This window comes from Chanodichthys erythropterus, chromosome 15, assembly GCF_024489055.1.
Source record: "Chanodichthys erythropterus isolate Z2021 chromosome 15, ASM2448905v1, whole genome shotgun sequence".
In the NCBI taxonomy this organism is placed as follows: Eukaryota; Metazoa; Chordata; class Actinopteri; order Cypriniformes; family Xenocyprididae; genus Chanodichthys; species Chanodichthys erythropterus.
The window spans coordinates 3,512,162-3,528,361 of NC_090235.1; the positions used below are offsets into that span (position 1 = coordinate 3,512,162).

General features: G+C 37.9%; 1 protein-coding gene across 6 annotated transcripts in view; it reads right to left on the reverse strand.

Moving 5' to 3' along the window:
* Positions 1-15,787, reverse strand: part of grb10a (growth factor receptor-bound protein 10a) — a 76,854-nt gene extending 61,067 nt beyond the window's left edge. The window contains exons 1-4 of one of the 6 annotated variants that reach the window (XM_067411009.1): positions 15,595-15,787; positions 9,122-9,165; positions 5,309-5,419; positions 51-144 (exon numbers count right to left, since the gene is read on the reverse strand). In XM_067411009.1, the coding sequence (XP_067267110.1) occupies positions 51-144; positions 5,309-5,359 (145 nt within the window). In that variant the 5' untranslated portion in view covers positions 5,360-5,419; positions 9,122-9,165; positions 15,595-15,787. Of the gene's footprint in view, positions 1-50; positions 145-5,308; positions 5,420-9,108; positions 9,166-14,527; positions 14,668-15,594 lie in introns of those variants that run through there. The other 5 variants (XM_067411007.1, XM_067411006.1, XM_067411012.1 and 2 more) reach the window with 5 other exon arrangements.
* Between the last annotated feature and the right edge of the window lie 413 nt (positions 15,788-16,200).

Here is a 16,200-nt window from a genome sequence, read left to right on the forward strand (position 1 = left end):
AAATAAAACAAGGAAAATTGAATGTACCGAAGGTCCCTTTAATAACCCACCTGGGTGATTGGGAGAGTTCAGATTGGATGACTGCTGGAAGCCTGAACCAATGAGATTGGACGGTCTGTGAGAAGGAGTCCGGTCAACATTGTCCTGAAAAATAGGGATGAGATCATACAGTTCAAGCAGGAATATATATGAAGTGAGACATGAACATAGCTGTCATTTTTGATGATGTTGCCCCTAATACTTTATTTTTGGATACTTTTAATGTTTAAGAATTATTTACCCCTTTTGTCATCATTTGCTTACTCTTATGATGTTCTTGTATGATTTACTATCTTTCAAGTAAAAAAAAAAAGGTAATTTTTATTAAGAAAATACTGGTCACTCTTTTCAATATAATTAAAGTAAATGAGGAATCGGGTATGGATGATCGATAAGGACAAAAATCATAAACCGTTATTATGGCTGGTCACTAATATTATATAGGTCACACACACATATAATATATATATATATATATAAAGATAGTTGATCTATAGAGTGATATATTCCTTTAATGTTCTGGTTTACATCCCAGTTATAACTTGGAAATAAGCAAATGCTCTAATATAGGCATGATCTCTGAAATGCATCAAATATTATATTTACTGGAGAAAAAAAAAAAAAAAACATGCATTTATATGTGCATAACTTAAAACATACTGATGGCAATGGACAAATACAGTATATAGTATACTACATGAGGAGATGGGTACTGAATGCCAGAAACAATGTGAAAAAAATAACTATGTCTTTGGCAGTAGTAATTACAAGCACATATGTGTGTGTCTGAATAGAGTCCCATCAATCATTCCCAATGCTTCAACACAGAACTAAGAACAAAAAAGGCAAACTATGCACACAGCAATGGCTCAAGTGCTCTCAAACCGCACACACGATCTCACCATATAATTCAAAGCAGAATACATAAAGCTAGAAGTAGTAGTCCAAGAAAAAAAATAATAAAAATAAAGCCACATTTTCAATTTCCAGTTTTCTAGGAAACCTAAGAACATGGAAGCCGAGTTTCCAGGAATTAGCCTCTGCCAGAGGTCCCCATGCTCTCTTCTCTCCCTGCCTTCTTTCTATTTCTCTCTTCTGCTCTCTCTTCACGCTGCACCAAGCCAGCCGGCTCTCAGAAAAGAGAAAAACATCTATAAAAACAGGAAGGAAAATTTACAGCTCTGAGAAAGCTTCTCTAATGCTTTAGCCAGTGTACTGTTAATCTTGCACAGTGTTAAAAGACCAAAAAAAGTCAATAAATGCTGCTCACCGACACCAGCAGAAAGTATTTAGTTTATATTCTCTCATTTAAGTGGGGTTTAATCTTGGCCGTATTACTTCAAATTCAAACTTTAAATGCTTTTTTTACATACTTTTTACTCTCTTTAAGGAAGTACAAAAGTGGAACACACCAGGATCCGTAGCAGTGGATGACAGAGGAATGCGAGAGTGTGTGTGTGTGTGTATGTGTGTGTATATGTGTGTGTTGTACTTGGACAGGCTCCAGGCCTTGTGTCCGTTATGTAAACCTTAACCCCCCAGCTGATTCCATGGGGCAACAAAGACAGCAAATTTCCTAGACAGGCAGGTCATGTGACTCATGCAGAGCCTAGGCTATTAACAACGAGTGGTTAGAAAGTATTTAGGAGTTGACCTCTGACCTCGAAAGCCACAACCTGGCCATTCTAGGTGCTGCTGTGATACATGAACGCATTGACAGACATAAACAACTACTCAACTTTCCCATTTGGCTCTTGGTGAGCAGACACCCTGCTATGAACCTGAAACACAATTCCAAGTCTCCATTTGACCTATGACCTCTGACCCTAATCTTCATCCTCATTAACTACAAGCAATTTAAGACTTGCAACTCTCAAGAGTCATTTTAAATGCTACATGTGAATTTAAGCATCACAACATTACAATCGACAGTTTGAAAATGGATATTTGTTTTAACAGTTGCTAATAATTACATTTAACAGTGTTGCTATATTTTTATATATATTATTAGTGTTTTTAAAGATTACTTTTGAATTGTAAAAATATACAGTGCTGCTTGAAAGTTTGTGAGCCCCTTGCAGAATCTGTGAAAATGTGAATAATTTTCACAAAATAAGAGGGATCGTACAATATGTATGTTATTTTTTTATTTAGTACTCTCCTGAGTAAGATATTTTACATAAACATATTTACATATGGTCCACAAGACAAAAAAATAGCTGAATTTATAAAAACGACTCGCTCAAATGTTTGTGAACCCTTGATTCTTAATACTGTGTGGTTACCTGGATGATCTATGACTGTTTTTATGTTTTGTGATGGTTGTTCATGAGTCCCTTGTTTGGCCTGAGCAGTTAAACTGACCAATATTCTTCAGAAAAATCCTCCAGGTCCCAAAAATTCTTCAGTTTTCAAGCATCTTTTGCATATTTCATCCCTTTCCAGCAGTGACTGTATGATTTTGTGATCCATCTACACTGAGGACAATTGAGGGACACAAAAATAACTATTAAAAAGGTTCAAACGTTCACTGATGCTCCAGAAGGAAACACAATGCATTAAGAGTTGGGGGGTGAAAACTTTTGAACAGATTTTTTGAAAAGATGTCCAAATTTTTCTTATTTTGTTTAAATCTTCTTTTTTCATTTAGTACTGCCCTTCGGAAGCAACAGAAGAGACTGAAATGTTTGCCAGAAGACAAATTAAGTACAATATTCCTTGATCTTCAAATTCAAAAGGTTTTCACTCCTCCGGCTCTTAATGCATTGTGTTTCCTTCTGTTTCAGTTAATGTTTGAACCTTTTTTATCTTTGAGTCCTTCAGCTGTCCTCGGAGTGAAAAGATGGATCTCAAAATCATACAGTCACTGCTGGAATTGCTTCAAATAGGTAAAAGATGCTGGAAAACTGAAGAATTTTGGGGACCTGGAGGATCTTTTTGAAGAATACTGGGCAGTTTAACTGCTCAGGACAAACAAACAACTCATGAACAACCACTGTGTGTGGTTACCTGGATCATCCAGGTAACCACACACAGTATTAAGAATCGAGGGTTCATAAACTTTTGAATGGAGTCATATTTATCAATTCAGCTATTTTTTGTCTTGCGGACTTTATGTAAACATTGTTTATGTAAAATATATTATCCAGGACAATACAAAAAATGGCATGCATTTTGTATGATCCCTCCTATTTTTCTAAAATTATTCACATTTTCACAGATTCTGAAAGTGGTTCCAAACTTTCGTTCATCTTCAGAAGGCAAATGAAGATCTTTTTGATGAAATCTTAGAGCTTATTTGTCCCTCCATTGACAGCTACACAATTGAAACCTTGACACTTCAAAAAGTTCATAAAAAGATTGTAAAACTAATCCATATGAATTAAATGGTTTATCGCTTTATATGATGAACAGATTGAATTTAGGCTTTTGTCCACATATAAAGGGGCTTTCGCACCGAATAGTTCTAGAAACTCAGCTATAGGAACTAGCCACTAGGATAGTTCCCCAAGAACTAATTTCTCCCCCCGTCCATGTTCATGGTTGCATTTGCACCGGAACTAGGAACTGTGAAGCAGCCGACAGTGGCGTCTTTAAGCACGGCATTTACAAACGCTAAAAACCGGTGGATAGAAGACACCGTGATCGGAGCTGTGTTTGCTGTGTGCCGTGGGTTTCGTGATAACGAAGATGGAATGTAAACGCATAATTTACATAACTGAAAGAGCAAAAATTGGGGCTAAGAGACCTATGACAACTTTCAGTATCGGGGAGAAGAAAAGAACACAACCTTGCAGACAACAGGCAAATACCATTATCGCAGTTTTTCATGTTCTTGAAGTAAATATATTTACACAGCTTTTTAAAAAAGTGTGACGGTGTTTGACCAATCAATGTAAACTCACGTCACTGATTTCTATAGTGCTGGTTTAGACCCTACTCTGAAGTAGAATTTAATTTAGTTCCTAGAACTAAAATCATTCCTAGTTCCTGTGGTGCGAACACGGCAAAATCCGGGTACTTCAGCCAATAGTTCTAGGAACTAGGGCTGGGCGATATATCGCATGCGATTGTCACGCGCATTTCATCAGTAAAGCCAGTTCCCTGATTACCGCTAAATCACCATCACCTGCTTTCAAATGGAGCGGCATTTAATAGACAGAGCCGTAGTTCACTGATAAGCTACGCAATATCGCGTTCATTATCGCCGATGAATCGCCTTCGATAATGAACGCGATAAACGCGATAAAGTTTCAGTTGCATACCTATCTATGGAAGGACAGTAAGCTCTCAGATTTCATAAAAAAAGATCTTCATTTGTGTTCCAAAGATGAACGAAAGTCTTACAGGTGTGGAACAACATGAGGGTGTGTAATTAATGACAGAATTTTCATTTTTGGGTGAACTAACCCTTTAAACAAAGATATTTATGTTTTATTATGAATTTAATTATGTCTTTTAAAGATTTATTTAATTTTTAGTAATTGTTCCTCCATAGATATATAGTAAGTGAGTGAATGAATAAATAAATAAATGCTAAAACAGAATGCTTTAATGCTTCAAGAGAAAAAGAACAGAAGCACAGTGCAGGCCAGGGTGCCTGGGTTGTGTATGCTTAAAGTGAGTATTTGGGCTGTGTTGCCCCCCTGCTTGGGAAGTTTCGGGCCAGGTGCCTGTGGCTCTGAGAAACCCCCTGCAGAGTTATATACGGCCACAGACAGAGGGCAGTCCGCACCCCTGCCTTCACTGTATACACTGAAGCTCTGCCAGGTTCACAAGTATAGGCGACCCCAGTGGGGGCAGGGGCAGGGAAAAGGGGGGAGGGTCTGAGAAAGGAATAGTTTGTGGAAGGGACTGGTAGTTTATAAGGTTAAATGAAAGGAATGATATTAGAAAGGGCGAGAAGACAAGGAGAGTCAAATATAGAGAGAGGGCTGACTGTGCAGCCCGGGTATAAATAGCAACAGCCGCCACTTTGCATGTCAGCATGTCAGCTGTGCGCCACCATGGCAACGCCATGGCGACGAAAGGCATGCGGACATGCCACAGAACCCTTGGGAATCGTTGCGCTGAAGAGATGAGTCCCCTTATGCTGGTTCAGGAGGATTTGTTCATGTGCGTGTGAACATTCGGGTTTTGCGGGCATATATTCCGCTTGAAGAGATATTACAGCATGGTCAGGAAACACTGACACAGTGCCCTGCTGAACTTGAAAGCTCTGAAGAATCCATTGCTTCAGAGAGAACACTAAAACTACACTACAATTTACCTGGTAGTTTGGATGGTGGAGGAAGTAGTCTGGGCATCCAGCTAAGGCCATATTCAGAATCACCTCAATTGATGAGCAGTCACATGCACTTCCAAAACCCTGTGCAACAGCCTGAGAGAAAGACGGAGAGAGAATTGGTTCATATAAAAAAATATCTTGAATCTCAGCACTAAAAATAGTCAATCACTTTGCAACATTTATATTGAAAAAATTGGTCAGTGTTTTTTGAATGAATGTTTCAAGCAAATGAACCATTCTAAATTTTATGCACCGACTAATATTTTTCATTTCTTTTTCTTTAGAGGGTGTGATAGCTTTCCTGCCTTCAAGACTGACTATAGCACCCGCTAAGAACATTCAAGTTCAAGATGTAAAGGAAAATTTCATTCACTGGAAACCATTGTTGAATGACTCAGTTAAGTGAATGATTCAATAAGTCACCCCTAACACAAAAGACTCATTTGTCACCACCTACTGGTCTAACGAATGCAACCTGCAGAAAGAGTCATTAGTAAACACTTTGATAAAGAATAATTCAAAAGAATAAAATCAATGAGATAAATCAAAATTGGTGTTTAGGATTTAATGACTGAAGAAATCTGGCATGTCACCAGTCTGCCGAGGCGACGCCTTCATTTGCGTGGAGCTGTTCTCTGACTCATTTCGTCTGATTAGTTCATTGAGGTAAGATCTCCCCGGGTGAAAACATGAACACACTGGATAGCAGCTTTATAGTACAAAATGAAGTTGTAAAACTTCGTTTTACTTCTAAACAAAGAACGAAAAAGAACTTTGAAGTATATTGGGGCCTTTAGCCGTTAAAGGTGCCATCGAACGTTTTTTCACAAGATGTAATACAAGTCTAAGGTGTCCCCTGAATGTGTCTGAAGTTGCAGCTAAAAATACCCCATACATATTTTTTTTTATTTATTTTTTTAACTGCCTATTTTGAGGCATAATTAGAAATGCGCCGATTCATGCTGCGGCCCCCTTAAATCACGCACTCTCCGCCCCCTCCCGAGCTCTCAACTCTATCACTGCATAAACAAAGTTTACACAGCTAATATAACCCTCAAAATGGATCATTACAAAGTGTTCGTCATGCAGCATGTCTAATCGTGTAAGTACAGTGTTTATTTGGAGGTTTACATTTGATTCTGAATGAGTTTGATAGTGCTCCGTGGCTAACGGCTAATGCTACACTGTTGGAGAGATTTATAAAGAATGAAGTTGTGTTTATGAATTATACAGACTGCAAGTGTTTAAAAATGAAAACAGCGACGGCTCTTGTCTCCGTGAATACAGTAAGAAACGATGGTAACTTTAACCACATTTAACAGTACATTAGCAACATGCTAACAAAACATTTAGAAAGACAATTTACAAATATCATTAAAAATATCATGTTATCATGGATCATGTCAGTTATTATTGCTCCATCTGCCATTTTTCGCTATTGTCCTTGCTTGCTTACCTAGTCTGATGATTCAGCTGTGCACATCCAGACATTAATACTGGCTGCCCTTGTGTAATGCCTCGATCATGGGCTGGCATATGCAAATATTGGGGGTGTACACCCCGACTGTTACGTAACAGTCGGTGTTATGTTGAAATTCGTCTGTTCTTCGGAGGTCTTTTATGAGATTTATATAAGGAGGAGGAAACAATGGAGTTTGAGACCCTGTATGTCATTTCCTTGTACTGAACTCTTGTTATTCAACTATGCTGAGGTAAATTCAATTTTCAATTCGATGGCACCTTGAACGCTTTCTCCAATTGTAGAGCCACGGATCCTCGTATCTCCCAATAATAAAACTATCTCTGGCTAAACTCAATTGAATTCACATTCAAGTACACGCGTTCATACACACTACACAAGATCTCACAGCTGTTAAACAGAGACTGTAAAATAATGAAGACATGGAATGGGAGCACTGTGAGATCAAGTGTTAGCGGCCAATGCCGATAATAAAAAAAAAAAAAAGCCGGTATATCGGCCTTGGTGATATAACTGTTGACCACTATATATTAGATATACTAATCAGGGCATATGGTAAAATTTAATCTGCTGCTGCTGATAAGGATGGGCAGTTTGTGACTGTAATACTTTGTCCACTGTTGCACTTTGACAGTCAGCTTGTTTGACATAGTATGCTACATGACAGAATCTACTACTTAAAATAGCACTTCACCATTTCGTTCTTATCTCGAGAGAGCTGGGAGATGGGGACTGTGCTGGGGTAGAGCTTAAAAAGCAAGCAGGAACTAAATGGATTGGGAAAGAATAAAAGATCTGGAGAAAAAGAAACGAGGAGAGTGAAATGGTGTTTTGATTTCAATCCCAGAACATTTTGATCCAACATGTTTGGAAGCACTGAAGCACTCTTCGACAGGGTACTTTAGCATTGAATGAAAGTCCAAACTGAGGAGTAGTAAGCCCAAACATGTGGTGCTAAAAGTTGGACTCAAGGCTCAACTCTGGAGCAACTGAACACGGCAGCAAAACCTCAAATTAACATCGAGCATTGAAAGGCCGTTCAGGCCCGCTACGCATCAATGGCCAAGCTCATTATACTGACAGAGAAGAAAAGCGTCACACATTCACGCACATACACACACAGAGACGCTAACTGATGATTGAGACCACACTCTTCGGTTGTCTCTATTAGGCCAGCAAAAGTTAGTTCAATCAGGTACATGAAAATCAAATACATTTTTTAGTAAAATGATTAGTAGGCGAGTTCCCTGAAAGACTAGTTGACTAATCTTGAGGAAGCCCATAAAATTGGGTAAATTATGCAGTTTGTGTGTTCAAAAACAGACTACAAAACATCTTAAAAATGGGCAGTCATAGGGGATAAATTTAAAGATGCAAAAGCTTTCCAATGCACAGCACACTGCCAATCATTGCTATACCTGAAAAAAAGCCTTGCTTGTGTTTAAGGAGCATAGTATTGTTTAAAACTTCTGGACACACTAAACACTACACACTAAATCTTGTGTTATAATCTGAAAACCACAACAACAATGAACTCATTTTTAACAGCAAATACTAATGAAACTTGTGAAATCGCCATGGTTGAGGTTTTAAAGCTTGTGTGAAATCCAGATGCATGACAAATCGACTTTCTGTAACTGCCTCAGTGCTTTTTAGGTTCACAAAGGTTCATTCTCTGCATCATATTGTGATTCGAAGAATGAAAAGAGACAGAGGCATAAACTTGATGTTGAAATCCATTGCAAAAAAGATAGACTTTCCAAGTTCAAATTGCTCCAGTTCATTTATCTTCACCTCCCATAGTTTTGAGTGCTGATTGACAGAGGCTCTATTGTTTTGGTTACGTAACCCAACCTGTTATTGTCAAGATATCAGACACTATATAAAGCTGCCACATACCGATATGGTCCACCAGTGTTTTGGGTAGCGCTCTGCACAAGAACCGACAAGAACCGATGTGTACAGAGCCAAGCACAACCAGACTCGATAATGAGAAACATACACAAAGCTAGTATGGGGGAATTTCATTGTTTAGAGATGGGTGAAAAGCTTGATGTGCCATGGTCTTATCAGGGAGGCAAAATAAGAGGGTGAATGGATCCCACCACTGCCTCTCATGTCTTCTGAGGAATTTCAAGGCCTAGATGATTGTTCCAAGAGAGTCCCGTCCTTGGCCTCCCTTGAGTGTGTACATAAACACAGGTCAAGTGCCCATCTTTCCTTTATAATAGAGGAGAGTTGCACCATTCTTACTGGACTGCTCAATTAGGAGAACAAGACAAGCAGTCAGTCTGAAACCTACTTTCTTTTCTTACATCAAGAATCACCCATCACCATCATCATCATCGGTTGGGAATTCCTGTAGAGAAAGAATAGGCATTATGGTTTGCCCTTCGCAAGGTCAACCACGTCAATTGGATCCAAAAAAAGATAACTTGAGCTTCATGTCTACAGCAATTTTGTCTGTTCTAGATGCAAACAAGTACAGTAATGTATGCTGGGGAATGCCAGGATGACTCATCCATCTCTTTACATTGGATTCGTACAGGGTTACAGCTGGGCTAATCAATAGGATGGCGTGAAAAGTGGTATACATGTGTAGAATTCGGTGACTTCAATATCCATGTGGATGATAATGCCTCAGAAAGAAACATGCAAGTCTTTTAGCTTTACTCACAGTAGTGTATTTGACTGTTATATAAAGTCCAATGAGTGATAGACCAGGTGGACTCTATTAGCCAATGACCAATAAATAAATAATATTTTGTCTAAATAGGTTAACAATGAAACACTTAAACTAAAATAAATAGTTTTAAATGCTACAGGTGAAATTCACAGCATAATGATATAAGTAGTAAAACAAAATGTATATTTCGCTAAATATTATTTAACTTTTTTAACAGTTTTACTAAATTATTCATGTTTTTTAAGATTAACTTTAAAGGATTAGTACACTTTCAAATCAAATTTTCCTGATAATTTACTCCCCCCATGTCATCCAAGATGTTCATGTCTTTCTTTCTTCAGTCGAAAAGAAATTAAGGTTTTTGAGGAAAACATACCAGGATTATTCTCCTTATAGTGGACTTCAATGGCCTCCAGATGGTTGAAGGTCAAAATTACAGTTTCAGAGCAGCTTCAAAGGGCTTTAAACGATACCAGACGAGGAATAAGGGTCTTATCTAGCGAAACGATTGGTCATTTAAAAAAAAAAATACAACTGATCGCCCTGCACGTGCTTCCGCTTTCCGTATTCTTCAAAAAGCTTACGTCGTATGTCCTAAAAAACTAAACTGGTGCCGCCTTCATTCCGTAAGATGAACATCTTGGATGACATGGGGATGAGTGAATTATCAGGAAAATTTTATTTGAAAGTGGACTAATCCTTTAAGTCAGCGTTAGATGACAGCAAAGGTAATTAGGGGTGGGCAATTTGACCAAATTTTCACAATACAGGGAATTTTTATTTCACGATAAAAATATATCACTATATAGTTATTTTTGTTATTAAAAATAAGAACAAAGAAGCAAATTACAAACAATAGAACAGATACAACATAGCAAATATACAAATTAAATGTTTTTCAGGAATATACGAAATAGGCCTGCTGCAGAAACTGAATAATCAATTGAAAACAATTAAAACTTCACTGCATGGATTAAATATTAATTAATTCTAAATAAACATACAAAAAAATATTCAGACAAGAGCAGTGAGTGGTTTTCTCTTTGTCTTTGGTTGCTGCTGTCTGTCATCAATGTTAATCAAACAAGCAGCAAAATATTAGGCTACTATCACATTAAATCCCCCGGGTATACTTCGGCCGTCCGCGTTCATGCTCCGTCCGCATGACGTAATTTTCGTTACGTAAATTTCCCCGTCTCACACACCCCAAATTTAGAGACCGCGCGGACGGTGCACATGCAATATGTGTCGAACTCTGTCATCCGCACGCATCCTTGGTTTAGTATACTTTGAAAGACGTGCAGACGCGACTCCGGGCGCGGAAAGTGAAGTATACCCGGGGCTTATGACAGAATGCACGGATCTACTATACCAACATGCATCAGGCTTTCACCCAACGGTTTACGTTAACTTTAGAAATCAGTGTTTATGTGAATACTCCACAAAATGGGGATTTTGACAATTGTTTGTTTGCACAATAAGTTGCGAAAAAAAGAACTGAATTCAGGATCGTATGCTGTCTAAGAGAAGTTCTTTTTTCTTATTGCACTTTCTAACTCTTTCTAACATCATGCACGTCTTGCTCTTTTTTTGTTATTCATGTTTGTTTCATCACTCTAAAGCATCAATAACTAAGTAGTACTGTGAGGCGTGAATATTTATTATAATTTTTAAATTGTGATTAATCACACCCTTATTGTGAAATTAAGCATACAGCATTTATTTTGTTTAACACATTAATTTTGTCATCATTACTCTATTAGCCAATAACCAATAAATGACCAATATTTTGTCTAAATAAATTAAAAATAAAACTAAGACTAAAAATAAATAGTTTTAAATGCTACAAGTGAATTTTGCAGCATAATGATATTAGTAAGACAAAAATGGATATTTGCTAAATATTACATTTAATAGTGTAATTAAATTATTCATTTTTTAAGGTTAACTTTAATTCAGCGTTAGGTGACAGCACTGTGCAACTAAGCATACATAATTTATCTTGCTTAACATGTTCATTTTGTCATCATTTGCTACATCCAGCAAAGTAAACTATCAGATTGAAGGCTAATTCTCACAAAACTAATTTCTGCAAGATCTTTTTCATGGTAAATTTAGGTGTATCACCAAAAAGGAACCTTGGTGTCTCCAAAACAACACCAAATAACCAAATGATATAATTCAGAAATTTATTGCACAAAAAAAAAAAAAAAAGCGCTTTATCCTGGCTGCATAGAACTACTACAGTACGCAGATCCATTCAGAATTACTAAACGCAGCAAAATACACATGACAAATTATAACATTATCATGAATGTGTGTGGAAACAACATCAATGTACTGAAATGTGTCTGGTCATAAATACAATGTGTGATTGGTGCAACGAGAATGCACGTACACGGTTTTGTTTGTGCATCAACAGAACAGACTCAGTCATGCATGCTTACTGTACGGCTCCTCGACGTCACCACAATCGTCTTTACCATCCATCAAAACTTTTCTAGGGAGTCGCTGGTTTACTTTATTCAACCAAGAAACAGAATTTGCGTATCATCTGGCCAAATAGCGGTAGGATATTTTGACATTCTGTTCAGTCTGCACTTCTTTTTGACTATATCAGCATCTATTTCATGCATAAAATGTGAATAAGCTACAACACGTAAACATATAAGTGTAGACGCACTTCACCATGACCAAAAATTATGCTATAGTAACACTATGTAAAATTTGTTAGGCTTTATTATAGGTTTCAGTATTTCGTAAACAATTCGTAAACAATTCGTAAACATATCACTACTTTCACTACTCTCTGAAGTCCTTAAACAATATTCAAGTAATAATACCTATACAACTTCTTATAGTTCAGTCTGACAGGCCGAAATTCCTTGAGACTTTCAAGACTTCCAAGTGTCTCTCACTCCACCCAAAACCTTAAAGGAATGTTGCCTGAAGATGAGGCTCATTTTCTTAAAACATCAAGCTATGTTGGTTCTTGGCTGATATAAGGCCTTTCTGATGTTATTGACCAATACTGAATATATATTGTTGGATACTGGATATTTCATTGTTTTCCACATTTATAATAGTAATCCTGGCTAATAGGGTGATTTGGGTCAAAGGTCAACACAAATTGATTCAACAGATACAAAATAAGGTTACGCTTTTGCTGTGAATGGGAAAAAGTCAGAACAGTGCATTGTGTCGTATTGGATTGCGTTGAAGATCTTTAGGCTTTGGAAGCCAGCAGTGGTGGTACGGTGGGGAGATCAAAAGAGCTACTGCCCTGTGACGGACCGACGGTCCATCGGAGGCAGCTGGGTATGTGTGTGTTCCAAGACTCCAAAATCAGGTCAGAATCTTTCTAACATGGACCACCCGTGTGACCACACACAAACAAAAGAGCTAGCGAGAAAAAGAAAAATCAGACTGGAGACAGACTGAAGCACAACGCAAACCGACGCGAGTTCCCACTAACTGTCCATGTGAGCCAGCGGAGTTTGATGGCTTGGATGAGTTTGATGGGTTGGATGACAGTCCATGTGTAGTTTTAGTGCACTTTTGCTCTAAATAGAACAGCTTTGGATTGACCGAAACCACTTTTGTATAGACTTCAGCAGCTCTGACCAAAACAAACACATTGGGTCTGGATCAGTCACCAACGGTTAAATTAAGAGCACATGTAACACTACTCTCCCTTTCAAAACCTTTGCACTTTTCCTTATTCTCTCTTTCCCACCCCCCAAGACTCTATGTGGCCAAAGCTAATAATAGTGCATAAACTATTCTTCCACATTTTTCTCCTTTATTTCTCATTTTTAACAAGCCAACTGCTGTTTCACAGGACTGGAGTACATGGTGATTTGTTTATTTTTAGGATGAAATTTAACACTTACATCTGAAGCTAAAGATCGAGGGATGTAGCCAAATAAAGTAGGATGGTGGGAGACAACATCAGAGAGACTAGAGGATAATGAGAGATAAAGAAGAATAAGGAGGTAATTGCTATCCCTTTATCAACTAAAATTTTCTATAAAAATTATAACTTTTGTTTCCACAAACTATTGTCAGTATAAATAACCTTCACATTACTGTACATCTCAAACACCTAATTATACAACTAATTTTATGACTATAGGCTACATATTCTATACTAACATGTCACCTTGGCTTAAAGATAAAACCAGTGCCCAAAAATATGGGGATAAGTCAAGTAAGGTACAATCTGTGCCATCTGAACAAGAATATGTCGACGTGCTTGCTGTTATCAAGATTCTCCTTACTCTTACCTCCCTTAGCAAGCACTATGTATGTGAATTTGTGAACTAAAGTGACATTAAATTGAACTCTCTAGCCCTGGAGGCAGTAATTTGGAGTTGTCGTCTTGCTTCATTTCTTTCTGCAGAATCTCTGCCAAATAAAACCCACACATTTCTAGTTGAGGTGTGTGAGAGAGGGAGAATGACAAACTCATATATGTGTGCCTGAACATGCCTTTTAAAATCCAACCCCTGCACTCGGCAAGTCTATTGTTAGAGAACCACCGAACAACTTTCCTTCCTTCCTTGACAAAAGAAAAAAAGATACACCTCCTTTGTGTTAGCGTGTGAGAGAGAAAGAGAGAGTTCTCGCACAAGAATATTACGTAACTTTTCTGGACAATTTCTTTGGGCAATGAAAAACTGCTCATTTGCATTTGTGACATGCAAATCAAACATTTGCACAATGCCACAATGTAAGATTAATTATGTTTAAGTTGATAGTCTAATAGCACACTGTAGAACAATATCAAGCATGAGACTCCTCTCATATGAGATTATTAGAACTATAATCTTAAAACCAAATATAAAAGTCTGAAACACGGGTAAAAAAAAACAAAAAATGGTCAAATGTGCCATTTCTGCATCAACATTCAGAATAGGAATCACAGGACTTACCCATGTCAGATTTCAACATGAATCAAATCCGAAATATACAATTCATTCACACAACCAGTCAGTAACTAACATTCTCACACGTGCCCGCCATAACACAGTACCTTTTCTTGCTTCTTTTCGAGCACGACGAAAGTAACAACTGTTCAGTAAGTACTTCAAAACCACTCAAATTATTCATAAGTACTTTTGAATCACTACAAAAACCGGCTCATAAGAGTCATTCGCTCTGAAAACGGTTACAAGGTGGCGCTCTGATTCGCTCAAAAGAACTGGCTCATGGGAGTCATTCCTTCGTGAATATGAGGGATGGGCGACTCCGGATCTGGAGGGCCACTGTCCTGCAGAATTTAACTCAAACACACCTGAACAAGCTAATCAATGTTTTTAGGAATACTTTTCCTGAGTTTTTTTAGGGTTGGAGCTAAACTCTGCAGGACTGTGGCCCTCCAAGTTGTTCATCCCTGGACTACACAAGTCGTGCTGAATGGTTTTGATTCACTAAAAAACAGCCGGCTCACGGAATTCATTTATTTGGCGAACTGGACTACATTGGTCGCACTGTATGTTTTTATTCCACTGAAAATAAAGTTATACGCGGGGACTACTTTAGTGTTTCGCGATGTTTACCCAGTAGCGGTGCTTTGCGGAGTAACGTTAGTAGTGCGTTAAAAACTGTCAATAGTTCAATATGGTATCCGCATCGACGGAAGAATGCACGTCCGATAACTATTAACAAAATTTAGAAATCATATCATGACAATCATTCGGTTTCAATATTTTAAAATAAATCCGGTTCCCAACCCTAAAGAAAATATAACTTCAAAGTAAGACACAGAAGAGAATCTAAGAATACATCGACTCTTTCAGTTGTTTGTAAACACGCCTGCGCTGAGTTTACCGGTATATTGGCAGCAGAACTGACTTTATTCGAGACCGTTTCACTCATTTCACTCATATGTGTGCAAGTTTACTTTAAGTCGACCCTATTGTAAACTATAGGCTAAGCTACTCATTTTTGTCTGGTGTGTTTTAATGCAAATTACATACAAAACACGTTATAAATGGATGTTCCTAAATCATATCCCCCATATCTCTAGAAAAGCATGAGCACGAAACCATATGTTCTCAAAACATCCCCCCATCCATCCAAACAGTCTGGAATACTCACCTCCAAATTGGTAATCTTCACGGGAAAAGAACGGAGAAGTTGAATTAAAAGGGAGGGTGTTTAACTGGATTGTTTTCTGTACACGGTGGAATGACAAACTGTGCACAGGGTTAAACGTTTTCCTTGTGATCCTGCATGTTGTACGAGATTAGAGCCGCGTCCGCACAAGTTGTGCTCAGCTGACTGCATCAAACACACGAGGGTGAGGAACTCTTCCAGCCCCGCCCCCTTTGCACAAGACACACCTCCTATGTTACAACCCGCCCACTTTAACCCATTGTTCCAAATTTCAGGGGTAGTCTTTAAGATGATCTGTAAATGGCTATTTAATCTGTGCTAGGATGAGCACATCTTCTAAATAAGAAGTAACAAGAAACCAATCAGGAAGAATACTACCTTCAAGTACAAGGTAAAAACAGCACATTTTACGGAAGACCTAAAGTCACAAAGAAATCAAAATTGAAAATTCTTAATTTTTATGGAATATTGCTGTATTTACTATATATTTATGATTAAAAAAAAAATAATGTACCATCATAATTTGGAATCAAAATAGCTTTTCCTCCCTCTTGCAAGGGCACCTCTTCTCTGAGTGTGTTTAAAAGC